Genomic DNA, 24,484 nt, shown 5'->3' on the forward strand with positions numbered 1-24,484 from the left:
TCCAATTGAGAAGTAGTGGGCCCGACAAGGAAGGAATTGACTTCGACATTCAAAACTTGGCATGAATGAAGGAAGGTTCTTATCAGAACTTCATGCAATATCATACTTATTTTCACCGGATAGTTTGTGTGCCTTGCTTTCTTAAAGTGATCTACCCCACCGTTTACCCACCACTGGAAAAAAAAACGTATGAAGAGCAGTGTTTTAATATTTGCAAATTATGACTAGACAGAAACGTTTGGCACGGATCCACCTTCATAGACCACAGCTAGTGGTCTGAATTCAGGCTTGGAAGGAAAACTGTCCAAGATGACAAACGGTATTGAAAGCCACTGATCGTCACAACTAAAGAAACCATTGAGGCTGTCTGCGCACTGGTGATGCAGAATTAATCAGCTTTTTTTTTGTTTCTAATATGTTGTTCTTGTTTGTTTGAATGAAGTGAATCAGTCAAGCGTTCCGAGACTTTTGCTCTCATTCTATGTGTATGTGTGTGTGTTTATATGTGTGTGTGTGTGTGACGTGTGTGTGTGTGTGTGTGTGTGTGTGTGTGTGTGTGTGTGTGTGTGTGTGTGTGTGTGTGGAGCGATTCCGAGGAAACTACTGGACCGATCTTCATAAAACTTTACAAACTGATCCCAAAACTAATGATAACCTCGAAATTTAATCTCCGGTTTTTGGATAAATACCTTTTATGACGTCATATCCGAGTTTTAGTGAATGTTGAGGCGGCACCGCATTTTTCAATCACATTTATTGAAATTTTGTTAAAGCAATCTTTGACTCCCGTCATTACAATGAGACTGAGTTTCAGCTCGAAAGCTTACACATTGTTTAATTTGTTGCTCATTTAAATTGTCATAAAATCCTATTTTCACAAACAGATTAAAAACATTGCATTGTATTCTTCATCTTCTGAGAAAACAAATAGAGAAAGAGAGAATACTACATGGCTTGTTGTGTCGTACCAGATTTACACTCGTTGGTTTTTGGCTCACGTAAGTGTAGCCTATGCGATGATAAACTTTGTCTGTCTGTGCGTGCGTGCGTGCGTGCGTGCGTGCGTATGTATGTATGTGTGTATGTCTGTGGTAGAAACTTTAACATTTCCGAGTCTATGGATTACGTCAGTCTCGGTCAAAAGTGTTCGACGTGTGTGATAGAAACTATTTGAAGACGTCACATTATGACGTAAGAGGGTTAGACGTCACGCAAAGGAATTACTGAAAGTCTCGGTCATTGTTATTGTGAGCGGGCCGAGACTTCTTGGCAGATCCAGGGTCTCGCTTTCTTGCATAGTTTCACCTATGCTTACTGTGTGTGTGTGTGTGTGTGTGTGTGTGTGTGTGTGTGTGTGTGTGTGTGTGTGTGTGTGTGTGTGTGTGTGTGTGTGTGTGTGTGTGTGTGTGTGTGTGTGTGTGTGTGTGTGTGTGTGTGTGTGTGTGTGTGTGTGTGTGTGTGTATGTGTGACGGAGTGATTGAGTTTGTGTTACTGTTTGTCGATTTCTTACGTGAGCCTTGAAGGCTTCGCCTCTTGTTTTAAATGTGAACTGCGACCGAAAGCGAGCTTTTCAATATTTGAAAAAGCAACGAGTGTAGATCTGGTACGACACAGCAAGCCATGTAGTATTCTGTTTATCCCCGAGTACGCTAGTACTTGGGCTCAACAGACTTTAATTGTGTGTCTGTGTGTCTGTCTCGACTTAACAGCTTATTGCTGGGAAACTACTGGGCGCAGTTCGTTCAAAAGTTGATACACTAACTTGATAATAGGTCCGATTGATCGTATTAAAACTTCATGTTACCTGGGACCTAAATGCGAAATAAACCACAAAAACGACTTGGCGGTGGGAGGAATTCACACGGAGCAACAGCCAGCCAGGCAGCCTGATAGAACAGCCAGCCAGCCAGCGGGTGGGGATTTGGTCTATTATTACACTACACAGCTAACCCCGAGAGTCACACTGGGCCGGCCTGAGCACACATACGCTGCGTGTGCCAGTTCGCGTGCTGCGCGACCTAATTTTATGAACGAGCGAAGTTAGCACTGTAGGCATTTGAGTTTAGATCAAAAGGGCTCGATGTTTCAAGCCATTACGATCTAAAGTCAAACGCCTGTGGCGCACAGGGGTGAAAGGGAAGCCAGCCGGCTTCTTACCTCTTGGAACGTAAAGAGAGGCTGTGACCTTGACATGCACGAGCACTTTGGAATCAAGCGCTTTGCATTCAATCTGTGTTAGTGCGCGTGTGTGTTTGTGTGTTTAGCTTTCGGCGTTGATATTTGCTGTTTGGTTCAAAATAAGTTTTTCTTTTTTCATTGAAAGATTCAGAAACGTCGGTTGATACTTTGTTGAATGCATTCAACCAGAAAAGACACGAAACGCATTGAATCTATTTTCTGCGCGCATGCGTGAGTAGGGTATGTGTAAAAGGGCAATTGTGTTTTTCAGTCCTGTTTTGTGCCTGTTATTTCGTCCCCAAAAACTCAATTCTGTCTTTCTCAAGTTTAATTTCAGAAACCAACATTCACACCACAGGCATTCCAAACATTTATATTGTTAAGTTATGAAGAGGGTCGGCAGTATATTTTTCACTGTGATCAAATAAAAGAGAAAGGCCAGTCACCACGCACATCCTCGGCTCGCATGCAATGTATTTATATAGCAAAGGGAATGCCTGTAATTCACACAGAGCAATCACTTGGTCTTAAACGTGCACAAGACAAAAACTTTCATACTGGGGGAGCGAGCCAGTCTGAAGAGTACTCGGGTCCAGCGCCAGCGTTTTTTATCCCACATTACCAGCTATTGTGTTTTCAGCGTAGCAATAGGGCCCGATATTTAGACGAGACAAGTATAATGCCGACGAGTCGAAGACGAGTCGCATTATACTTGGTCGAGTCTAAATATCGGACCCTATTGCTACGATGAAAACACAATAGCGTTTATATAGCTATTCTGACATTAAATTCTGTGTTAAAATCATGTTTTTGTCAGCAACAAGTACCAGAATGGTCCATGTCGCTAATTGCAGACGACGGTTCCCTTTCCGCATGAAGCCACGGAAATAACCGAACATTGAAAAACCCACGGACATGTATTACGGAGAAAACTCAAGATAACCGGATGTTTAGCATTACGTCAATATGCTAGGAATCATATGACGTCATGACGTATCATGCTTGCCTACGTATATTGTATGTTCGAAAGTCTGACTTCTGTTGGGAATTCGCGTGGTGAAGACTGCGGTAAATCTGTAGATGATAAGAGAACAAGGATTGTCTCAGAAAAAACGACTAAATGTTTCAGACCGGTAACTTCATTTCAACATTGCACTATACAATGGACGTTCTATGTGACAGGAGAGTTTGCTGATTTTGTGTTAAACATTGGAGAGATCGTCTGCTAGAATCAGAGATAGGTCGCTTCAGATTGCAGCTTCTGGAAATTTGCAAGGTTTGTTGCCTGTTAAAGAACTGGATTTTACACGTAATGTATGTCATGTACAGTAAGCAACAACAAAAACACACACAAAGCAAATGGCATCGTCTGTCGACTAGTCACAGAAACAAACTTGGCGAGGTATGCGTGTACTTTATACACGTGGAAGAAACCGGAACCATGCGTCTTTGTTATCGACAATATGCTTTTGGATATTGAGTAAAATGGCCGACTTCCGCCGCATTATGCTTTGATGATCGGAAGAGACCATCCAATCACAGCCCCCGAATTCCCCCACGTGTTCATCAGAATAGCTATAAATATACTGTACTTACATGCCTTTAGCTCCAAACATCCCTGAGTCGACGCCTACAAATTGAAGACGCTTCCAATGGAACCTCGATCTCTTGGAATGCCTCGTGCAATCTTTGACGTCAAAGCAAAGTAACGTCACTCTGGAAAGTATTGCCTGACGTGTTTGTTCTAAATATTATTTTTAGGGAAACATCAAAAGCAACAGTGTTTCCATAATGACGTTTGTCTTGGTGACTCGGGCATCATTTGCAGTGGGAAAAAACAGGTCCCTGGCAGACTAGTTTTATACATGAACTGTGGTGAACGATATTGTTATGTCATGAGTGGTATCTCACACGTATGTAGAATAAATATAAATAAAGTAGATGTGTACTGCCGGGCAGTACATACCCCAAGCGAAGTCGTCCATCTGTGTGTACATGATTCTCTCTCTCTCTCTCTCTCTCTCTCTCTCTCTCTCTCTCTCTCTCTCTCTCTCTCTCTCTCTCTCTTAAAATGTGTCATCGATGACGTGTTTTTATACTTGCTAATGCGGCAGGCTAATCATGACGTCAAATTGAAACTTCTTGAAGTCTCTCAGAAAGGGACATGAAAACCATGTGGGGGTTACTGGTTTGGGCTGAAAAAAACCCAACTCCACCTAAAATTCAAGCGCCTATGGGGCTGAATTATGCAGCATAAATTGTGAAACATCAGGATATCTCACACTTTCAATTCTGCCATCATGTCAAATCTGACAACAAACCTACCCACAAAATGTCATAAATATCGGTGTAGAATTGAGATTTAACGGTTTTTAACTGCCAAAAATAAGGTTTTTTGTCTGGAAAAGTATGTCTTAAAATTCAGTTTGGGACAACGGACCCACCCACTAAATTTCATAAAGATAGGTGAAGAATTGAAATTTAACGTTTTTTAACTGCCAAAATTATGTCTTTCTTCTGGAAAAGTATAGAGTGAAAATCAGTTGGGGACAACGAACCTACCCACAAAATTTCATAAATATCGGTGAAGAATTGAAATTTAACGGTTTTTAACTGCCAAAATTATGTTTTTCTTCTGGAAAAGTATGGAGTGAAAATAAGTTGGGGACAACAAACCTACCTTTAAAATTTCATAAGAATCAGTGAAGAAATAGGATTTAACGATTTTTTAACGGCCTTTAAATCATTGGTGATGTCATCATAACCCAGTCGTTGTAGTTGTCGTCGTAGTTGTTGGTGTTGTTGTTGTCATGTTCGTTGTCGTGATTGTTGTTGTTCTCGTGTTGTTGTTTTTGTTGTTGTTGTTGTCGTCGTCGATGTCATTTGTTGTTGTTGTTGTTATCGTCGTCGTCGTCGTCATCGTCGTCGTTGTCAGAGGTTATTTCTAAAGATTTCATTGATAGTCTTTGTTCTCGTCACCAAGACTTGCTAAGAACAAGCTTGGAACAGCAAGAGTTCCAAGAACAAGATTAGAACAACTCATTACATCATTACCAGTACGTCATTTGTATTTAGAACACACTTTAGAAAAAAACTCTTCAGCTACAAACCAGTCACCCTCACATGTCCGAGGTGTTTGTCTAAACCACTTACTGAAATGTTTTGAGGTTTAATGACCATACACATGTTGAACCGGTGAGTGTCTTCCGCTGCTTAATTCGCAAATAACTATTTTATTAAAGTCCGCTTGAAACGCTCAAAGATGAAATTCCATGTTAAAAAGTGACAAAAGTTTCACATTTTCCCGTTGTAACAGCTTCCGATGATATTATATGAAAATTCTGATCCTCTGAGAGGATTCCCCGAAACAAAATCAGTTTGTACGCCTAATTTTAATAGAATTGTCCAAACAGTGTCGCTAATATTGTGCTAAAAGATGAATTCTAGAACAATGTCCAGACAGACACCACTTGGCAAAAAAAATTTCAGTGCTGGGAGATGAAAAAAAAAACTACCTCGCTACGCGCGGGCTCCGCCCGCGCTCCGCTTGGATAATTATGTCATGTTTACCCAGCAAAGGTGCTCAGAATTAACCGAATATCGGTGAATGCATATTAGGTATACTGTACGTTCGCGTGCCACGCCGAGACTAGCGCAATCCATCTAGGCAAGTCGTACTTCATGTAGTCTCGGTCGTGACTGGTTTTGACTGTTGTTTTGGTTTCAGGCCGAATGAAAAATAAAAAAATCAGACGCACTACATTTTCCAGGAAGGTTTTCAAAGCAGAAAAGATGATATTCGCTTCTTCTTTTTTTTTTTGCAGCTGTCGATATTCTGCCGGCTAACAGCAATGTCACTGTCACATACTATACAGAAACCTATCTAATTACTTAAACACCCTCACGAGATTAGCACTCGCCCAAACACCGGAACCCAGGTTGTCCTTCTGCTCCAGAACTTAACAATCCACGTTTCACTTGAAGCTCAAACCAACTGACCACTTGATGATTTGTCACATATGAACATCTTTTGTGTTACCCAGCTTGTTGTATATGAAAAAACGTGAAAATTATGACATATAGTGATATACGTTTTTCTATTGTTGACCAACATATGACATTTTACACAGATCGAGTCAGCCTGTCAATGTATATCAATGACTGTCGAGATCTGTGTAAAATGTCGTATTCTTAGTCAAAAATACAAATAATGTTTATATACTGAATAGTAACTTTAAAACCACCCTCCGCCCTCCAGTAAACCATATGGGTTTTTTTATCACAGAGTTTCCCGAGCTTTTACATACAGTGAAAAGATCAATTTGAACGCTTGCCGCTTGGGATCATCCTTGCTGCTTTCTGTTGAGAGGGAGACATTTTTCAAAGAATTTATTTTGTGCCGATAGTACCATGTGAATCGGACGCCTCGTTATGGTGCTGGACCTAACTTTTAAAATCTAAATAATAAATTGACAGTTTGTGAGACAAACTTTGTTAAAACACAAAATCATTCTTTTATCATTAAGACAAAAGCAGTTCAGTTGGAAGTTTTAAAAGTTTGAAAGTAGGTAGCTCTGATGTATGTCAAGTGAGGTAAATGAGTGAATGGACTGGTGCGAGTAAATTGCAGCTCTTTTCAGTTGATGACGGGGAAGTAGGGTACTGAAAACGATACAACCTTCTCCTTTTAAGATGCTGGTCGACTGAGATTTCAAACATTTTATACTGTTTGTTGCTGTGCCTGTGTGGATTGAGTATTGCTCACAAACACATATACTTTCGCAACAGAGGGACTATCACATAAAAGTAACTGCATCTTACCTTTGCCTAAACAGACGAATTTTCCGCAAACCGCTAGTTTCTTTCAAGACGCCGCCTTTCTGTTTTTATCAATATCAGGCATATGTTGTATTTTAGATTCAGATGTGCACAAGTATATGCTTTTGCAGACATTGAATAGGATTGAAAACGCAAACCACTCAATTGATTATGCATGAAAAACTGGGACACACGGGCCCCGATTGCTCGGGGGTTAAATAAACCACGAGAACGGGTGTGTGGTTTACGCTCGCTAAATAGCAATTCAAGGGATCTGTAAGTGTCATTTAATGTTGTTGAATGCTATTGTGAGTGTGTCCCATACAGTTACTGAGTTAGTATTGCTGTTTTAGTGAAAGATGTCAAGCGACTCATCACCAAGACGGCCATCAAGACCTGCGAGCTAGACCCCCTGCCAGGCTTCCTCTTCACCAAGTGTCGGGACAAGTTCCTGCTGTCTATCACAGATATCATCAATATCTCCCTGGCCACAGGCGTCGTTCCCGACTGCTTCAAGTCTGCCGTTGTCCGCCCACTCATCAAGAAGCCCGGCCTTGACGTCAACGAGTTGAAGAACTACCGTCCTGTGTCCAACCTGCCCTTCCTCTCCAAGCTTCTGGAGCGTATCATCCTGGAGCAGTTGAGCGCCCACCTGTCTCGGAACTCGCTGATGCCAGTGTACCAGTCAGCGTACCGCCCTCCCCAAGTAAAAAAGTACTACACTATGTACTATAGTATACCATAGTACTTGTACTATAGTTTACTATAGTAAAAGTACTATGGTACATTGAATTGTACTATGGTATACTATAGTTTACTATAGTACAAGTACTATAGTACATTGAATTGTACTATGGTGTACCATAGTTTACTATAGTACTAGTACTATAGTAAACTATAGTACAAAAAGTACTATAGTATAATACATTAGTGTGTACTATAGTACATTGTGGTACATGTACTATAGTATACTATAGTAAACTATAGTACAGTTTAAATGTACTATAGTATTTTGGTCACTTTTTTGCAAAAATGTACTATAGTATACTATAGTATACTATAGTAAACTATAGTTTACTAGAGTACATGTACTATAGTTTACTAGAGTAAAGTGTAGTACAGCGTAGTACATTGGCCGCGGTACATTTGTACTATAGTACTTTTACTATAGTTTACTATAGTACAGTGTGGTACTTTTGTTGCTGTAGATTTTGTACTATAGTACTTTTACTGTAGTTTACTATAGTATACTGCAGTACTTTCTTAAAAAAAGTACCATAGCCTTAAAAATTACACTGGATGTAAATGTGGCCCCAATTTTTGCTGAATCAATTGTGTTGTGTGAATTGAATGTGTGTGTGCACGATCAGGCCACTCGCTGCAGTCAATCTGTCACATTTGGTAGGAAAGTAAAGGTTCATCATATGTTTTAAATTTTATTTTCATTTTTCGGCAGAGCATTAATAGTCAAACTTATGTAAGAACATTTTAAAATATCCACTAACATGTAAAAGACCCAATTAAATAATAATTTTAAATAAGGTGTCCATCTTGCACAGTGAGTAACCAAGCAGTTGATTTTTGGTAAATGTCCCAATGCAGAAACAGTTTTAATGCAATTTTTTATAACCCTGTTAACCAGAACAACTAACAATAAAATGCACAAAACAGATTTATTATAGCACTCTTCTTTGTGGGAATTAATCTTTAGCACAACACATATTTTCTCAAAATTATCTCCCCTACAACCAAGTTAAATTTCTATGATTAGCTTTGAAAGTGACCATGCCTACATCAGTACATGAAAACTCTGAACAATCAAAGGAGACAATGATTGTCCCTATTATTGACCGGAACTCTACCCCAATCTGAACTTGAATAATGCAAACTATCAAGCTGACTTGATGTCATCTAACCCTGTATGTGTGTGACCTTACAGATAAAGTTATTGAGTTACTTTCTTTCTTTATTTGTTGTTTAACGTCGTTTTCAACCATTCAAGGTTATATCGCGATGGGGAAAGGGGGGAGATGGGATAGAGCCACTTGTCAATTGTTCCTTGTTCACAAAAGCACTAATCAAAAATTTGCTTCAGGGGCTTGCAACGTAGTACAATATAATTGAGTTCTTCTCCAATACTGAGCTCACTTAGGGGTGATGAAACAAAAACGAAAATTATGAATAAACAAATTAACTGAATGCTGTTTTTATTGTTCAAAGAAACAGTGAAATAATAAAACTATAAACTGTTGTAGTTTGAGTTAAGTGATTTGTGAGGTTGTGTGATAAAATTGTGAAAAAGTTGTGATTTTGCTCCAAAATGGCGCCCAAAAAAGTGGAATTTGAGAGTGATGAAAATGTTGTACCATATTTGTCCCTTTTTTCGTCCTTGTGTTGTACAATTTATGTTGTAATCCATTCATAAGTGATTGATGAAATAATACAAACATATACTCATGCAATTGTAAAACGGAGCTCACAAAAAATAATCCTTCACAAACGTGTTTCGGCCGAAACAAGTAGCGTCCCGTTGGTTGCTACCCAAATAATGGTCTCGCAACTGCCTGCAAGATAAATAAATATCCCAATCAAATCATAAGTGAACGATATTTCATTCACTGGGTTGCTTTCAAACCTTTTACGATGGAAGAAGTAAAAGATTTTTTTTCTTTTAATTTTTGAAATCGTTGTGTCCCTGATGATACGGCCGAAGCGTGAAATCTGTTTTCGATTGTGCCGAACCACACGAGAGGCTCAACACACTGCCAAAAATCCTGCAAAATTCTCGAACAGTTTTGCACAGAAACTGATGACGTTTTCAGTAGAAATGTTAATTTCTTCGAAGAAAAGCACAGAAATGCGTGACGTGTCCGGACTTTGTGTTCCGGTTTCGGCCATAACGCACGTTGCGACAGTATCTGTCGAACTCGAATCCTGAGTAATCTCCACGACGTACAGGCATCATCTTGCTTCCAGGTACGTGAATTTAACTTTATTATACTTTTCTTGATATATTGTCATCGTAGTAGATGTATTTATTGCATGATCTCTCACGACTGAAGCGATTAATCGACGATGTCGGGTTTCGGACGATTCACTGGACAACGAGAAGCAGCCATTTTTGAGTGTCTTATGATTCGTACGAGGGAAAAATCTTGCATTTCTTTCATATACCTTGAAACTACATACAAAAGCTTGGAAAGGAGTAAGGATGATCAATCTCTGGTAAAGATAACATGTTGTCATCGTAGTGAATGAATGTATTGCATAATCTCTCACGACTGAAGCGATTAATCAGCGCTGTCGAGTTTCGGCCGATTCACTGGACAACGAGAAGCAGCCATTTTTGAGTGTCTCATGATTCGTACGAGGGAAAAATCTTGCATTTCTTTCATATACCTTGAAACTGCATACAAAAGCTTGGAAATGAGTAAGGGTTATGAATCTCTGGTAAAGATAATATGCTATCGTCGTAGTGAATGAATGTATTGCATAATCTCTCACGACTGAGACGATTAATCAGTGATGTCGAGTTTCGGCCGATTCACTGGACAACAAGAAGCAGCCATTTATGAGTGTCTCATGATGCGTACGAGGGAAGAGTTTGCCATTTCTTTCATATCCCTTAAAACAACACACAAAAACTTGGAAATGAGTAAGGATTATCAATCTCTGATAAAGATAACATTTTATGCAAAATCCATTGATGTTGTATTTACGTAAAATGTGACAGGGCACAGATCAAAATAATGTTTTGGCCGTTTCATGACACTCAAGAAGTTGTGCTTCTGAGAAGCTGATTATTGAAAAAATATTACAGTGTGTTGGTCAGTGTAGTAATTAAGAAAAAATACCTGCCAAACGATTTTAAAAGGGTGGGGGAGGGAGTGGCGAAGTGGTCTGAAAAAAAATTAGCACACTACTGGCTTACAACCATTTGTTTGCGATCATCAGTGGGAAAACAGTTAAGCTTCGATTAAAAAAAAGTGGGAAAACAGTTAAGCTTCGATTAAAAAAAATGCAATGTCATGCATTTATATATATATATATATATATATATATATATTTTTTTTTTTTTTGCAGGCAGTTATGGAATCTACAGCTGCCAGACGCTCTTCGCGTAGACAGAGCAACGCAACTAAGATCAACAACAGTAATGATGTAACAACTCCGCCACCACTTCCACCACCTCCTCAAAAGTCCACTCCTGAGGGAATATCAGCTGCAGGACAAAGGTCTAGAAATTTCCGTGCCAAGGTAAAGGCTGACCCTGAGCGATTCGAGGCTTATAAAAAGTCTGAGCGGCTAAGGTCCAAGCTAAGAAGACTTTCCATGACACCAGAAGAAAAGGAGGCCTACATCAAAGCAGGAGCTGAACGCACAAAGAAATGCAGAGCAAAGAAAAAAGACGCTGGTCTGCCACTGAATAAAAAACGTCCAGAACCAACAACAAGAGCTGCTGTGTTGAAGAAAAGAGAAGTTGAACGTGTGCGCAAAGCTAACTACAGAGCAAGGGTGGCAGAAAACCCTTACAAAAAAATCATGGGTAGACAGAAAAAGAAGAGAAAGCTATAGAAAGAAAAAAGCAGCTTTAAAGGAAAAAGAATCCAGTCAACAAAGTGAAGCAGCGGTCACCCAAGAAGTTACGTCTGGTGGATATAAAAATAAGTCATCAAAATTGAAAGCTTTAAAAAAAGTAAAGAATGTCATTTCACCTTCACCGGGAAAATATGCAGATGTAGTTGCCGCTTTGGCACAGACAAAATCCCCGAGAAAAAGAAAGATTCTGGACGAAAAAGGAGTGAAAGCTCCATCGCCAAGGAAAAAGTTGTTTTCTGATGATGTCCTGCACAGTGTAAAAGAAGACTTACAACGAACTTCTAAAAAGCGCACCAAAGTAGAAAATGCCAGACGACGAGTTCTCTGTGGTGTCTTCAACAGATACAGTAAACACCGTGGCTGTGCTTCTACTCTAAAGGCTTTTGGCACCACCAAGAAGTTTGTAAACCAGTGTGCAGAGAAAAATGGAGAGTGGACAAGAAAAAAGCGCAAGGATGCAGTACCAGCTCATGTAGTGGAAAAAATACAAACGATATATGAACGCGAAGACATTTCCAGAGATGACCCATGCCAAAAGTCGGTCAGTGCTCGAACAGGCAATTCAACACGTTATATGGAAAAAACTCTGCAAGAATCCTATGATCAGTATATCACCGAGTGTAATCCTGACACAGAAAAACAAGTGTCTTTTTCGAAGTTTGCTAAATTGAAACCAAAAGATGTCAAAACCACTCAGCACAACAAGCTTAAAACTTGCAAGTGTGAGCACTGTGAAAAAGTGCGACTGCTACTCATGGGTATAAACAATTTCCTCATAAAGAAGAACCAAAGGGGTCTGACACTTGCAAACAAACGAGCCGCACTTGACTTGACACTGTGCCCCAAACAAGGCGAGTTCCACAACATTGCATGTGTGGAGAGGACCTGTGAACACTGTGGTGTTCGGAAGCTGCGGGATCACCTCAGTACAACTTTGGAAGCTCATGCAGACGAACTGACGACTTGGGATGCCTGGACTCTGACGAAGGAGCAGTACAGGAAGAATGATGGCACGGTAAAGGACACCACGAAGTGGAAGCCCATTCCAAAATCCGGACCCTTCGACGAATTGGTGACTGAGATGGAGGAGCAGATGACAAAGTACAGTCTTCATTTGTTCAATGCTGATTGGCAGTACAAGCAGTTTTGTCATTTGAGAGACAATTTGCCTCAAAGGTGGTTGCTGACGGTTTCAGATTTTGGTCAGAATTTCACTTGCCATCATCAAGATGAAATTCAGGGTGCTCACTGGGCGAGATCAGAGTGCACCATTCATCCTGTGGTGACCTACTTTCACACAGACGAGGGCATCAGAAAAGAAAGCTTTGTCTTTTTGTCCACAGACCTGAGACATGATGCGCATGCGAGTCATCACTACCAGATCGACGCAGTCAAGCAACTCCTCGGACGAAATCTGGAGTTTGAAAGGATAGTTCATTTTAGCGATGGCTGCGCCAGTCAATATAAAGGGAAGACGAGTTTTGTTGACCTGTCGTTTTCAAAAGAAGACACAGGCATACTGACCGAGAGACACTACTTCGGCAGCAGACATGGCAAAGGGCCGTGTGATGCAGAAATTGGCACAGTGAAGAAAAATGCCAGCTTGGCTGTTAAAAGAAGAACGGCTGTCATTTCAGATCCCTCTCAACTGTATCAGTGGGGAAAGCAGAAACTTTCTGGAAAGTTGAAAACACGACCGGGACAACAAATTCCAGGTTACAGGACGTTTGTCTTCGTTGGTGCAACAACCATCAACAGGAACCGACCAGAGAGGTCGGGGGACAACATCAAGACACTCACCGGAACACAGTCACTTCACTCTATCCGAAGTGTTGAAGAACCATACATTGTGACGTGGAGAAAGAGAACCTGCTTCTGTGGAGCATGCAGAAACATCAATTCTGCTGACCAGTGCATCAATGAAGCTACATGCGGACCTTGGACAGTGTTCAACATGAAAAAAAGGACTCGTGAGTATTTTCTTTTTTCTTAATTTATTTTTATTTCCAAGTGATTTGTTGTGTCGCGTTCAACATGGAAAATAGCGCACGTGAGTTTTTTTTGTTGGTTTTTTTTAAAGTTCCTTGGATTCTGCAATTGAGACTAAGAATGTTTAAGTAACATGACATCATTTCAACTTCAAACTTTTCGCTTTCTTTAAAGACTTGAAGTGCCTTTTAAGTTATCAATACATGTACATGTATTAAAGTACCATGTCAAAGGATGAAGTTTTGTAAGCAGGTTTGATTTACAATTTAATTATTTGCCAAATCATCATAAGTATGTTGACATGAACAGTAAGTCACTTAAGATCTTTATAATGGACTTTTTCAGGCAGAACTGTCAACCGAGACCGTGGAGCTCCTGTCACCCCCCCTGAAGCTGAGCCTGTTATCCCCCCTGATGCCCAGCCGGTCGCCCTCCCTGATGCTGAACTTGAGGGTCCCCCTGACGCTGAGCCCGCTGTCGCCCCTGTTGCCGAGCCAGTTACCACCCATGAAGCCGAGCAGGTCACCCTCCCTGACGCTGAGCCCATTGCCGCCCCTGTTGTTAAAGGAGACTGGGTTCGAGTCGCATTCCCCTTACGCAACCAGCGCAAAGCGGAATACATTGGCAAGGTATTTTGTCAAGTTTCCATTTCAAAACATTAGATTACCTTTTTTCAGTGGTCCGGTGGCAAAGTGTCCGCCTCAAGTGTGGGAGGTATGGGGTTCGAATCCTGGCCGGATCATACCAATGACTTTAAAAAGTGTTAACGTAGCAGTTCTCTGTCAGACGCCTCACATTATGGGTATATAGAGTGCTAGGACTGAGTTGGCTAGTGTAAGTATGCTGCGACAGAGTGAGATGTAACCTGTGTTGTGACTCTTATCCTATTGTGGCAGCACATTAACTTGTCTAACTTGTGCTGTCTTGAGATGATCCTACGTGATTTGCTCGGCGTACAGCACCATAAAACCAAGATGACTTTTCACTGATGTGTACAGCAATCCTTATATTTTCCGGTCGCTTTTATTTCTTTCTTTCTTTATTTATTAAATTTCTTTCTTTTTGTTTTGTTGGTTTAATTATCGAAAGTGCATTTCTACAGTTAATCTGCAATTAACCAGTTCATCCAAAATTGAAAGAACAGTGGCAAATGATATCAATAACGGTTATATCAACTGAAGAAAAAGTATTATAACAGAAAGACATTTATTTCTAAAAGTCACATTTTTAATTCTTATGCGCTGTTGCAGGTGTTGGATACTGACGGTGCGGAGCTGGAGATTACTTTCACCAGGAGGAAGGGCCGCCACTGGGTTTTTCCGGCAAAAGAAGACAGAAGCTGGGTGGACAGTGGACAGATCATCGCGAAACTGGACCACCCCAGCATAACCGGCCGAGACCAATACATTTTTGAGACACAGTAGATCTACAAACTGAAAAATGTTGTTGCATGTTGCTTTTTTAAAGTTGCCAGCAAGCAGATTGGCTGACCTTCTCATATCAAAATTTGACATTGCCTGTCCGATTCCTTACACCTTAAATTATCTTCCACTTAATTTTCAGCCTTGTAGAGCAAGCGGTTCGGCTGTAATCAAAGAAAACATAATACAACACGTCGGCGTAGTACTAACGTCGTAACCGGTAGTTTTGACGCATTTTTGCCAAATATGCAACGACCAAACAAAAATATACTTGCGAAAAATACGCAACAAATTGGTTCAACACCTGTTTGTCACATTGTATTAAGAAAGACTGATCTACCACACTTCACTTCACTTAAAAGATAAAACAGCATTTTTAGAATTCAACTCCACACCTGCATTTTTTTAGAAACGTGAAATGAGTTAAATTCTACCATCCCTCATACGTCACTTCCGCCGCAGCCGAAAGTCTACGCTGGTCTGTCCCTTTAAATTTGGTAAGCTCTCACTGTGTAATTCAAAAAGAATCAAGAGCATCACTGTACACATAAGAAACTGACCTACAGTCATGCCAGTTTTCACAAACATGGTATCCCATGTAACACCAAAACTACCACATGGACTTCTCATTACTTCAGACTACCAATTAAAAGCTTCATTGCCTTAATTTTGGGGCAGCTGTCAGGTCAGATAATAAGACATTACCCAAATGAAAAGAACAGTTGGTTTGTTTGCTATTTCTCTGAGTGTGTGACAATGTATGTATTAGATTGTGGTGGTCTGAGTGTCCCATATCAAATGTGATGTCCCGTGTAACACCGAAATGCTAAATGAAAATTTTATCACTTCAAGACATTAGGTAAAGCTTGAATGAAGAACTTTTTGGACAATTATTAGACCAGACAATGAGAAATCTACCTCACAGGAAAAAGTTGGTTTGTTTGCTTTTTATTACAAGTGTGGCAAAATGTTGACATCTGATTTCGGTTGTCGCGGTGTCCCATTATCAGTTTTGTCGTCAAGTTCCTTTTTGAAAATAAAAATCTTGAAAAACTTTTTCACTTGCATTGTTTTATTGATATGATGATGTGTGAATGAGAAAGTGAATCATATTATCATTTGTGATCTTTTTATGATTTATTTGTGTCCCGCTGTATCACCCGAAACGCCATTGTTTACACCTGAACACTTTTCATTATTGTGCGTAAACCGTTTGTGTTATTTATTTTTTAGTTATATATTCTGAAAGTATGTATTATGAAGTACAAAAACTAATTAAAGATAATCAGTCAGGTTTGATTTTAGTTTTTGGGTAGTTTTCCACTATTTTGAGCTCAGTATTGGAGAAGAACTCATATATATGACCTTACTGGGAGAATGCAAGTTTCCAGTACAAAGGACTTAACATTTCTTACATACTGCTTGACTAAAATCTTTACAAAAATTGATTATATTCTATACAAGAAACACTTAACAAGGGTAAAAGGAGAAACAGAATCCGTTAGTCGCCTCTTACGACATGCTGGGGAGCATCGGGTAGATTCTTCCCCCTAACCCGCGGGGGGTTATTGAGTTACAACGATCTTGCTTCAAACACATTCAAAATAATACCATTTCTCTGTTATTATTATTATTTTCTGTGAACTTAAAAGTTTATGAGGGTCAATTTTACATGGGTCACATCTACAGGTCATCCAACTTCAATAGCCTGTAAAGTATCAAAAATCTAGCTTTCAAAACATTTCAGAAAAATAAAAACACATGCTTTCGCAACACATCCTTGATATTTGTCAAAAATGTGGTTTTGAAAAAATGCCAAATATGGTCATGTTTGAAATTGATTAAACCATAGCAGTATGTTAACTTTGTAAAGTCTATCCCGAAAACCATCCAAGAAAACAACAATGTTCAATTCTGTCTACCCATTGTAAGTCAGCCTAATTATGCTCCACATCAGTGACATTCTCCTGACCTGGTGAGTCAAAACTCACTGAATGTCCAATGGAGAGTTTTCAGCATGCAACCAGAAAGTATATAGTGTGGCGTTATGTCCCTTTTTTTAAAAACAGGGTTAATATATGTGGCAATAATCACATGAAATGTTCTCTGTCCTCCACATCTGTTTGATTTGTGATTGGTGTCCAGATTATTTGCTACAGGCATCTGATTAAGTTTATTGTAGCTGCTGTCCGGTTCCCTTTGCCAGTGATATCTGCTTTCCTGTTCTGTAACTTGTATTTATGTTCGCCGATGGCACCCGCTGAATAGTTTTGGTTGTTCTCCAATGGCATCTAGCTAGCTGCTTTGACGTCTGTAAGTGGCATCAAGGTCCTTCACCATGCAGTCATCTGCTGGAAGTGAACAGGAGGCTCTCTTGCTTATGACACCCACACCAGAGCATGGAATGAAACCTGCAATGACACAGCAGTATGACTATGAGAAAGCATGCAGACTGAAGCAAAGAGGGCCAAACTTTAAGAGAATGATAATGAAACCTACCTTAAAGTGCCGTGGCTTTTAGTGCATATATATCTAACTTTTAAAAGTTGTGTCCGTCTGTGTGTGTATTATGATGACTAAAGGCTCCGACTGAGACGGTGGTGGTGGTGGGGGTTTGAAACGTGCTGGTGCGTGTATGTTTGTGCAGGCATGAATGTCTTTGTCAGTATGTGTGTGTGTGTGTGTGTGTGTGTGTGTGTGTGTGTGTGTGTGTGTGTGTGTGTGTGTGTGTGTGTGTGTGTGTGTGTGTGTGTGTGTGTGAATTTATGAATACAATTGAAGGCACAGTAAGCCTCCCGTAAACCATCACAGATACGGTCAGGCTTTTACAGTACAAACACCCTTTCATTTAAACACTCACCGATTGAGAACATCCTAGGTGCCCTCCATAAAGAGCGAACAATTTTCAAATAATTTATTTGTGCGTGGTTTATCTTACCCCTGAGCAATCGTGAACCCGTGTGATCAAGTTTCCCTTTTTGGCTCACGAAGTGTAGCCTATGCGATCGTAACTTTGTGCGTGCGTGCGTGCGTATGTGCATGCGTGCGTGTGTATGTCTGTGGTAGAAACTTTAACATTTCGTCATTTGAAGACGTCACATTATGGCGTAAGAGGGTTAGACGTCACGCGAAGGAATGTCTCGGTCATTGTTATTTTGAGCGGGCCGAGACTAGTTGGCAGTCGTGTCTGTAAGTAGGCTACATGCAGACAGACAGATCTAGATCTAGTGTCTCGCTTTCTTGCACAGTGTTTGCACCTATGCTTACTGTGTGTGTGTGTGTGTGTGTGTGACGGAGTGATTGAGTTTGTGTTACTGTTTGTCGATTTCTTACGTGAGCCTTGAAGGCTTCGCCTCTTGTTTCACAATGTAGTCGTCAGTTAGTCATTTGAATGCGACTCCATGTGAGCTTATCTACAATAGCACGTTTTTATGCACGAAACAAACGGCTGTGGTTCACAAAAACTCTAGCGATGGTTTTTGACTGTTGAGAGGAACGGTGATATATGCATAAACCGCCGTCTGCTACGACCCTTGCGTGGCCCTGCTTCCGGGCTTTTCTTTTTTCAAACTTTCACAACTTCGAATTGTACTGATCTTGTCTTGATGAAAAAAGAATTCTTTTATGATTAAAGAATGTTTGTGTGACAAGCTGTCAATTTATTATTTAGATTTTAAAAGTTAGGTCTAGCGCAAAAACGCACCACGGTCCAAAAACATTCTGATAATCATCCATCCACGGCTATGGCAAGTTTACATCGATAGAATGAGACCCGAAGGGAAGTAACTCATTTTTGACCTGAGTTCAATCGGCAAAATTAATTCTTTAAAAATTGCTCGCTCTTTACGTAGGGCACCTAGGATATTCCCGTTTGGTGAGCGTTCAAATGGAAGGGTGTTTGTACTGTGTGTAAAAGCCTGACAGTATCTGTGATGGTTTACGGGAGGCTTACTGTCCGGGCGTGATTTCCGGTATTGAATATTCATAACAGCCGTCCAGCACCAAAACGAGGCGCCATTGTTGTAGAGGACCAAGTCCACGAAAATAAATTCTTTGAAAATTTTTCACGCTCGACAGAAAGCAGCCAGGATGTTCCCGTTCGGTGAGCGTTTAAATGGAAGTATGCTTGTACTGTATGTAGACGCTCGGGGAGCTCTGTGATGGTTTACGGGAGGCTTACTGTGCCTTTAATGTATATACATCTATACACACCCAAGAAGATAAGGCGCTCAGCAGGTCTGCACTCATGTTGATCCATTATGTTGGAAACAGGCAGAATTGGATCCTCCACCCGACAGTCACTGAGCTACAGTGCTGCTCTCAGCTATAAGCAAGAGAAAGCAGCTTGAGTGTTTCATCGCATATAATTCCAGTGTTTGCATACTCCATAGCGATTAGCTGAAACTATTTAGCTAAAACATTAAACTATTATCAGTGGAATACCAAAGGGGTGGCATATGTCATCCAAAATATACGGCAATTTAAAGTGTGATTGACGGGACAGAAGCGTTTCAATGATACAAATAGAGAACACTACATAGCCTACTGTGTGTTACTGGGTTTACACAAGTAAAAGTGAATATTTTTTCTTCTTCTGTTTCTTCGTTCATGGGTGGATTTTTACGTGTATGGCCGCCATTCAGGCAGCATACGCCAATTTCGGGGGAGGCATGCTGGGTATTTTTGTGTTTCTATAACCCACCGAACTCCCACATGGTTTACAGGATCTTTTCCGTGCGCACTTGGTCTTGTGCTTGCGTGTACACATGAAGGGGGTTAAGTCACTAGCAGGCCTGCACATAAGTTGACCTGGGAGATCGGAAAAATCTCCACTCTTAACCCACCAGGCGGCAGCGACCGGGATTCGAACTCACGACCTCCCGATTATGAGGCCCACGTCTTACCACCACGCCACTGCGCCCGTCGTGAATATTTCAATATTTGAAAAGCAATAAGTGTAAATCTGGTGCCACACAGCAAGCCATGAAGTATTCTGTTTTCAATTCCTACGTACCGGAGAGATAACCCATGTGGTAACTAAACCATACACCCACATGTGGGAATATCATTGAGGTCATGGCAAGCTAGTCTGGCAGGGACCTTATATATTCCACTGCTCATGATTACAAAGTCACAGATGCAAAGTCATTCTCGGAACACTTTTGGGCTTGCCATTTTCCCGCGAATGTTTTGAGAATGAAGTTTGTCTCGGAGATTTTGCATAAGCAGTGGAAAATGAAATCCCTGTCAGACATGTTGTTTGAACCAACCTCATTTACATGATAGACACGCCTGTGAAGAGATGGTTCATTTATCACATCATGACACATGGGTGGTATCTCTCAGGTAGGCAAAACAATATATCTAAATGCACCAATTTACCTCAAGCACTCAGCAGGTCTGCACATATGTTGATCCATTAGGTCAAAAAACCACCAGAACGTGATATGTTGTCCAAAAGTCACAGATACAGTGGAACCCCCCAAGGATCCTGAAAAAATAATTAAAAATGAAGAGCCAACACTTGTACAAATTATCTGTCTTTATACATACAAGCACATACACAAATAAATCTGCTTGCACTATGCTGGCTTTAGGCATGTGTAATAAAATGATTTTGGGGGAGCTTCTCTATTTAACCGGGAACTTTTGTTGTTGTCAAAAGCAATTTATGCCTCAAACATTCTCCCACTCAAGACTGAACTATGCATTCAGAATGTGTTGATATCTGACTTAAACTCATAAAAATAACAAAGGCTAGTTTGTAAAAAGACACTGATTTGAAAAGAAAATTTAAATTCAATTACATATTATCATGTATTATATAATCTGTTCTGGGGCTTTTTTCCAGGTCTTTTAAAAAAAGATGTTCACAAACAATAACGAACACATTTTTCAATTCAATGAATGTTTGCAGCACTGTCAGCCGGACAGAAATGACAGTATGTTGACAAAGCCGTAATAAAAACATAACCTGCAGTCCTACCTTAGCGCAAAGAAGTATGAATGGTCTGTGTGTACTCTACAATCTCTGACTGTGGCCCTATGTAAAGGTCGAAAAGAGCTGGCTGTGCTTGGCCATTAAGAAAAATTTCAGTTAATTCAGATTTGTACTCCCGCAGTGGGGCACTGCGGTTATGAAATTAAAAGCCCCTCCTGTTTTTGGAACCGCAGGAGCTTTCTAGTTTGCTGTTAGGTAGATTTTTGGTTCCTCTTTCCTGTCATGCTCTCTTTTTCTTCATGAATTCTTTTCTTTTTTCTGCCTTCTTGCTCATTCACCTGTATTTTTTCCAAAAATCTCTTCTCTTGCCGCTTGTCTCGCGATTCATGTATAGTTTAATCTGTTAGTGTTCTGATGTAAGTCCAGCAGTAGATAGGTTAAGCCTATTTTAACATACTGGAAACTGGTAATCTTCCAGTAGGTATTAATTTAGTTTTACTAAAGCCTGCTGGGACACAAGTAATGGGTTAGTGCATTTGTAAACAGGAATCGCTTGACAAGTGGCCCCCTTCATCCCCCCCTTCCTCGTCCTGATATGGCTCTGCGTAGTCGGCTGGACGTTAAGCAACAAATAAACAAACAAATCAGATTTGTACAAGAAGAGCATAAAAGCATATATTCACAGCATGTATGTCTTGTTATTGCTATAGGTCTATATATCTATGCCACAATAACACAGCAAATACGTACATTCATACAGACATATTCATTTACTCATATAATTTAAATTATATAGCACCACAGGAATATGTTAATATCAAAATCTAATATGAAATTTCCTACACACACCCATGAAGTTCAAGCCCTCAGCAGTTCTGCACACATGTTGATCCAGGAGGTCCAAACACACCCTGCACTTGTTGTCCAACAGTCACTGCTCCAGTGAAACCCTCCATTTAGGACCCTGAAAGATATATAACAAGTTCCATAAAGTGATACAAAACTCTTTGTTGTTGTCCTTATCTGCCGAAGGAGCACCTCCTGTCGCTTCATAGCATCTGTAACACAAGAGAGGACTGAGTATCCAGCCAGAAATGTCATGACTGTATTTTTATAATGATGATCAACAAAACTTGTTAGGGGCTTTTAAAATGATATGACAAATATAAAGTCAGATGCACTTCACCCATTGTTATACTTAAACATAGAACTAAGGCTTGCTCATACAGTGGAACTCCCCTTGTTAGACCTCAAAATATCTGAGAAAAATAGGCCCTGGGTGTCTTAAAAAGGCCGTTGATTGATGATTCACAAAGGTTATTCACAGAAAATATGAAAAAAGCAAGGTCCTAAAAGGGAGTGTGTCTTTAAGTGTGTGTGTGTGTGTGTGTGTGTGTGTGTCTGTGCATCACAATTAAGGGCTAAACAAAAACAAACACACACCCAAGAAAAGCAAAATTTGTTTGAAAATTTGATCCAAGACAGTGAATCAAACAAGAAATGTCCATCACTGATTCAGACATATTTGAATGTATGTGTGTGTGTTGCAAACATTACACAACAGTGGATCATAAATACCAAATTCAGCTATGCTAGTACCGTATTGCAAATTACATTAAATTTGAAATGTCAGAAAAAACAGGGTTTTTAAATTTTATAATTTGTTGTTAATAATTAACTTACTGGTTAAAGAGTACAACTTTTCACAATTTCAGCACAGAGAATGGAATCCTTGGTGTCTGCTTCCTTTTCTATCTGAATGACTCATTGGTACAGCCATCTGTCATCACCCTGCCGACTGTTTTTTGACATGGAGTCCAGAAGCTCCCCCACCAACTCAGGCAGTTTTGTTTTTCACTAAAAGTAAAAGAATACAGGTCAAATAGATTTGCACAAAGGAATAAAAAGAGGTTTTCTAGTAATCCAAATAAAGCATGCAGAAATAAAAACACAAAAAGTAACATCAAACAGTTTTGCCTCTTGTGCCCCCAAGACACTGGAATAATGACAGGCCACCAGATAGGCCGTCCATCACTGAAAGTGAACAGAAAAACTTGATGTTTGAATATGTGTGTGTGTCAGTGTGTGTGTGTGTGTGTGTGTGTGTGTGTGTGTGTGTGTGCGTGCGTGTGTGTGTGTGTGTGTGTGAGTGTTATACAAGTGGTACAGGTAATTTAAGACAAGAGTTTAAAATGTCACTTACTTGTTGTCCCTGTCAGTGTAAACTTTCAGCACAAAGAAGAATGGAAACATTGGTGTTTTTGTCGGTTCCGTTCCAATTGAATGACTTGGTACAGCCATGCCATCAAGTTGATCAACCAGCTCACTGTTCCTGTTACCAGTTCAACCTCTTTTCCACATTGCCGACACTGAGATTTTTAATCTGAAAAAGTCATGTAGGCAGGCCTAGATACATGTTTTCAAAATGGGAATTTATAAGTTGTAAACAGTTAACGAAATAGTCCGCTTCTGTCACGTACTCCCCACGAACACCACCATGTGGGGCAGCCAGATCCAGATAGAATCAACAAACAAGTAGATCTAAAACTCAAAGTAAAAACATCAAACTCAAACTCAAACTCAAAGAGAAAAACAACAACCAGACGGCCCAATGGTCACTGTAATTGTATCAGATTCAGATTCTCACAATGGTATAAACTTTGCAAATCTCAAAAATAGTCGGATACTAGTGACAGTGATAGTGAAAAAGAGTTGTGGCAGCTGTACTCCTCACTCGATAGTCGATGACTTGGCAGTCACAGTTGCAAATCACTCGATAACTCCTGAGCGAATCTGGATACGATAACATGGAAAACTCTTGAAGGCTTACTTCTCAGTCCAGATCCGTCTTCTGCTCTCTGAATTATGGTTAAACTCTCTTGGTGGGTTCCTTTCGTGATGTTGTAGACCGCTTTTGGCAATCTCCCGTGCTCTTTCTTGTGAGTTCGCTCGTTGAAAATCAGTTACTAGTGCTCTCCCTTGATTTACTTCGGAGTGGTCTCCTCTTCGATTTTTAAGGGACATAACTCTCGTGCGAACCCTTTATTCGTATCGAAAGTAGCCGGCTCAGTTTGTTTTTGTTTTTGTTTGGTCTTGTGTTTGATGACTTTGCTAGTCCAATATTTTATGTATATATACTCAACCTTCGTTTTGCGTTTTTGTTGCAGCTGAGTGCATTTACAGTTCAAAAATCCTCCTATGGTAGTAAAACAAACCCAAAACTACCCAACGACCACATCTGTGAAGCTCGACAGTTTCTTGTTCACGCGAGTGCATAAATTAACCTAGTTATTACGTGGTGTTTGGTCAGAGTTCGATTCAACTGAGTGATTCCGGCCTCCATTTTGTTTTACACAAACTCATGATGATGTCTGACATAGTTTGCTAGTGACGTGTCCTTTTGTGCATGATGTGGTGATCTACCTGATCTAAATTTAGATCCAAAAATAGGTCAAGACCAGCCGGGTCCGAGTACGAAATTAATTCGTAAAAAAATCGCAGTTCTTGACTCTTTGGGTGCAAGTCAATGAAACTTGG

General features: G+C 40.2%; 1 protein-coding gene and 1 long non-coding RNA gene across 2 annotated transcripts; one reads left to right on the forward strand and one right to left on the reverse strand.

Moving 5' to 3' along the window:
- The first annotated feature begins 9,118 nt into the window (after nt 1-9,118).
- On the forward strand, nt 9,119-16,369 carry LOC138946254 (uncharacterized). Its single transcript, XM_070317793.1, has 4 exons — nt 9,119-9,973; nt 11,081-13,566; nt 13,931-14,214; nt 14,836-16,369. Exons 2-4 carry the CDS (start codon nt 12,171-12,173, stop codon nt 15,007-15,009), a joined length of 1,854 nt encoding a protein of 617 aa, XP_070173894.1. The 5' UTR covers nt 9,119-9,973; nt 11,081-12,170; the 3' UTR covers nt 15,010-16,369.
- LOC138946255 (uncharacterized) lies at nt 16,367-24,484 on the reverse strand. Its single transcript, XR_011449221.1, has 7 exons — nt 23,778-24,484; nt 23,151-23,330; nt 22,631-22,804; nt 21,797-21,911; nt 20,389-20,497; nt 19,219-19,330; nt 16,367-17,417 (listed from the first exon to the last, which is right to left on the reverse strand). It is a non-coding gene; the product is annotated as an uncharacterized lncRNA (long non-coding RNA).

The sequence above is a fragment of the Littorina saxatilis genome, linkage group LG13 (assembly GCF_037325665.1).
Source record: "Littorina saxatilis isolate snail1 linkage group LG13, US_GU_Lsax_2.0, whole genome shotgun sequence".
NCBI classification, from domain to species: domain Eukaryota; kingdom Metazoa; phylum Mollusca; class Gastropoda; order Littorinimorpha; family Littorinidae; genus Littorina; species Littorina saxatilis.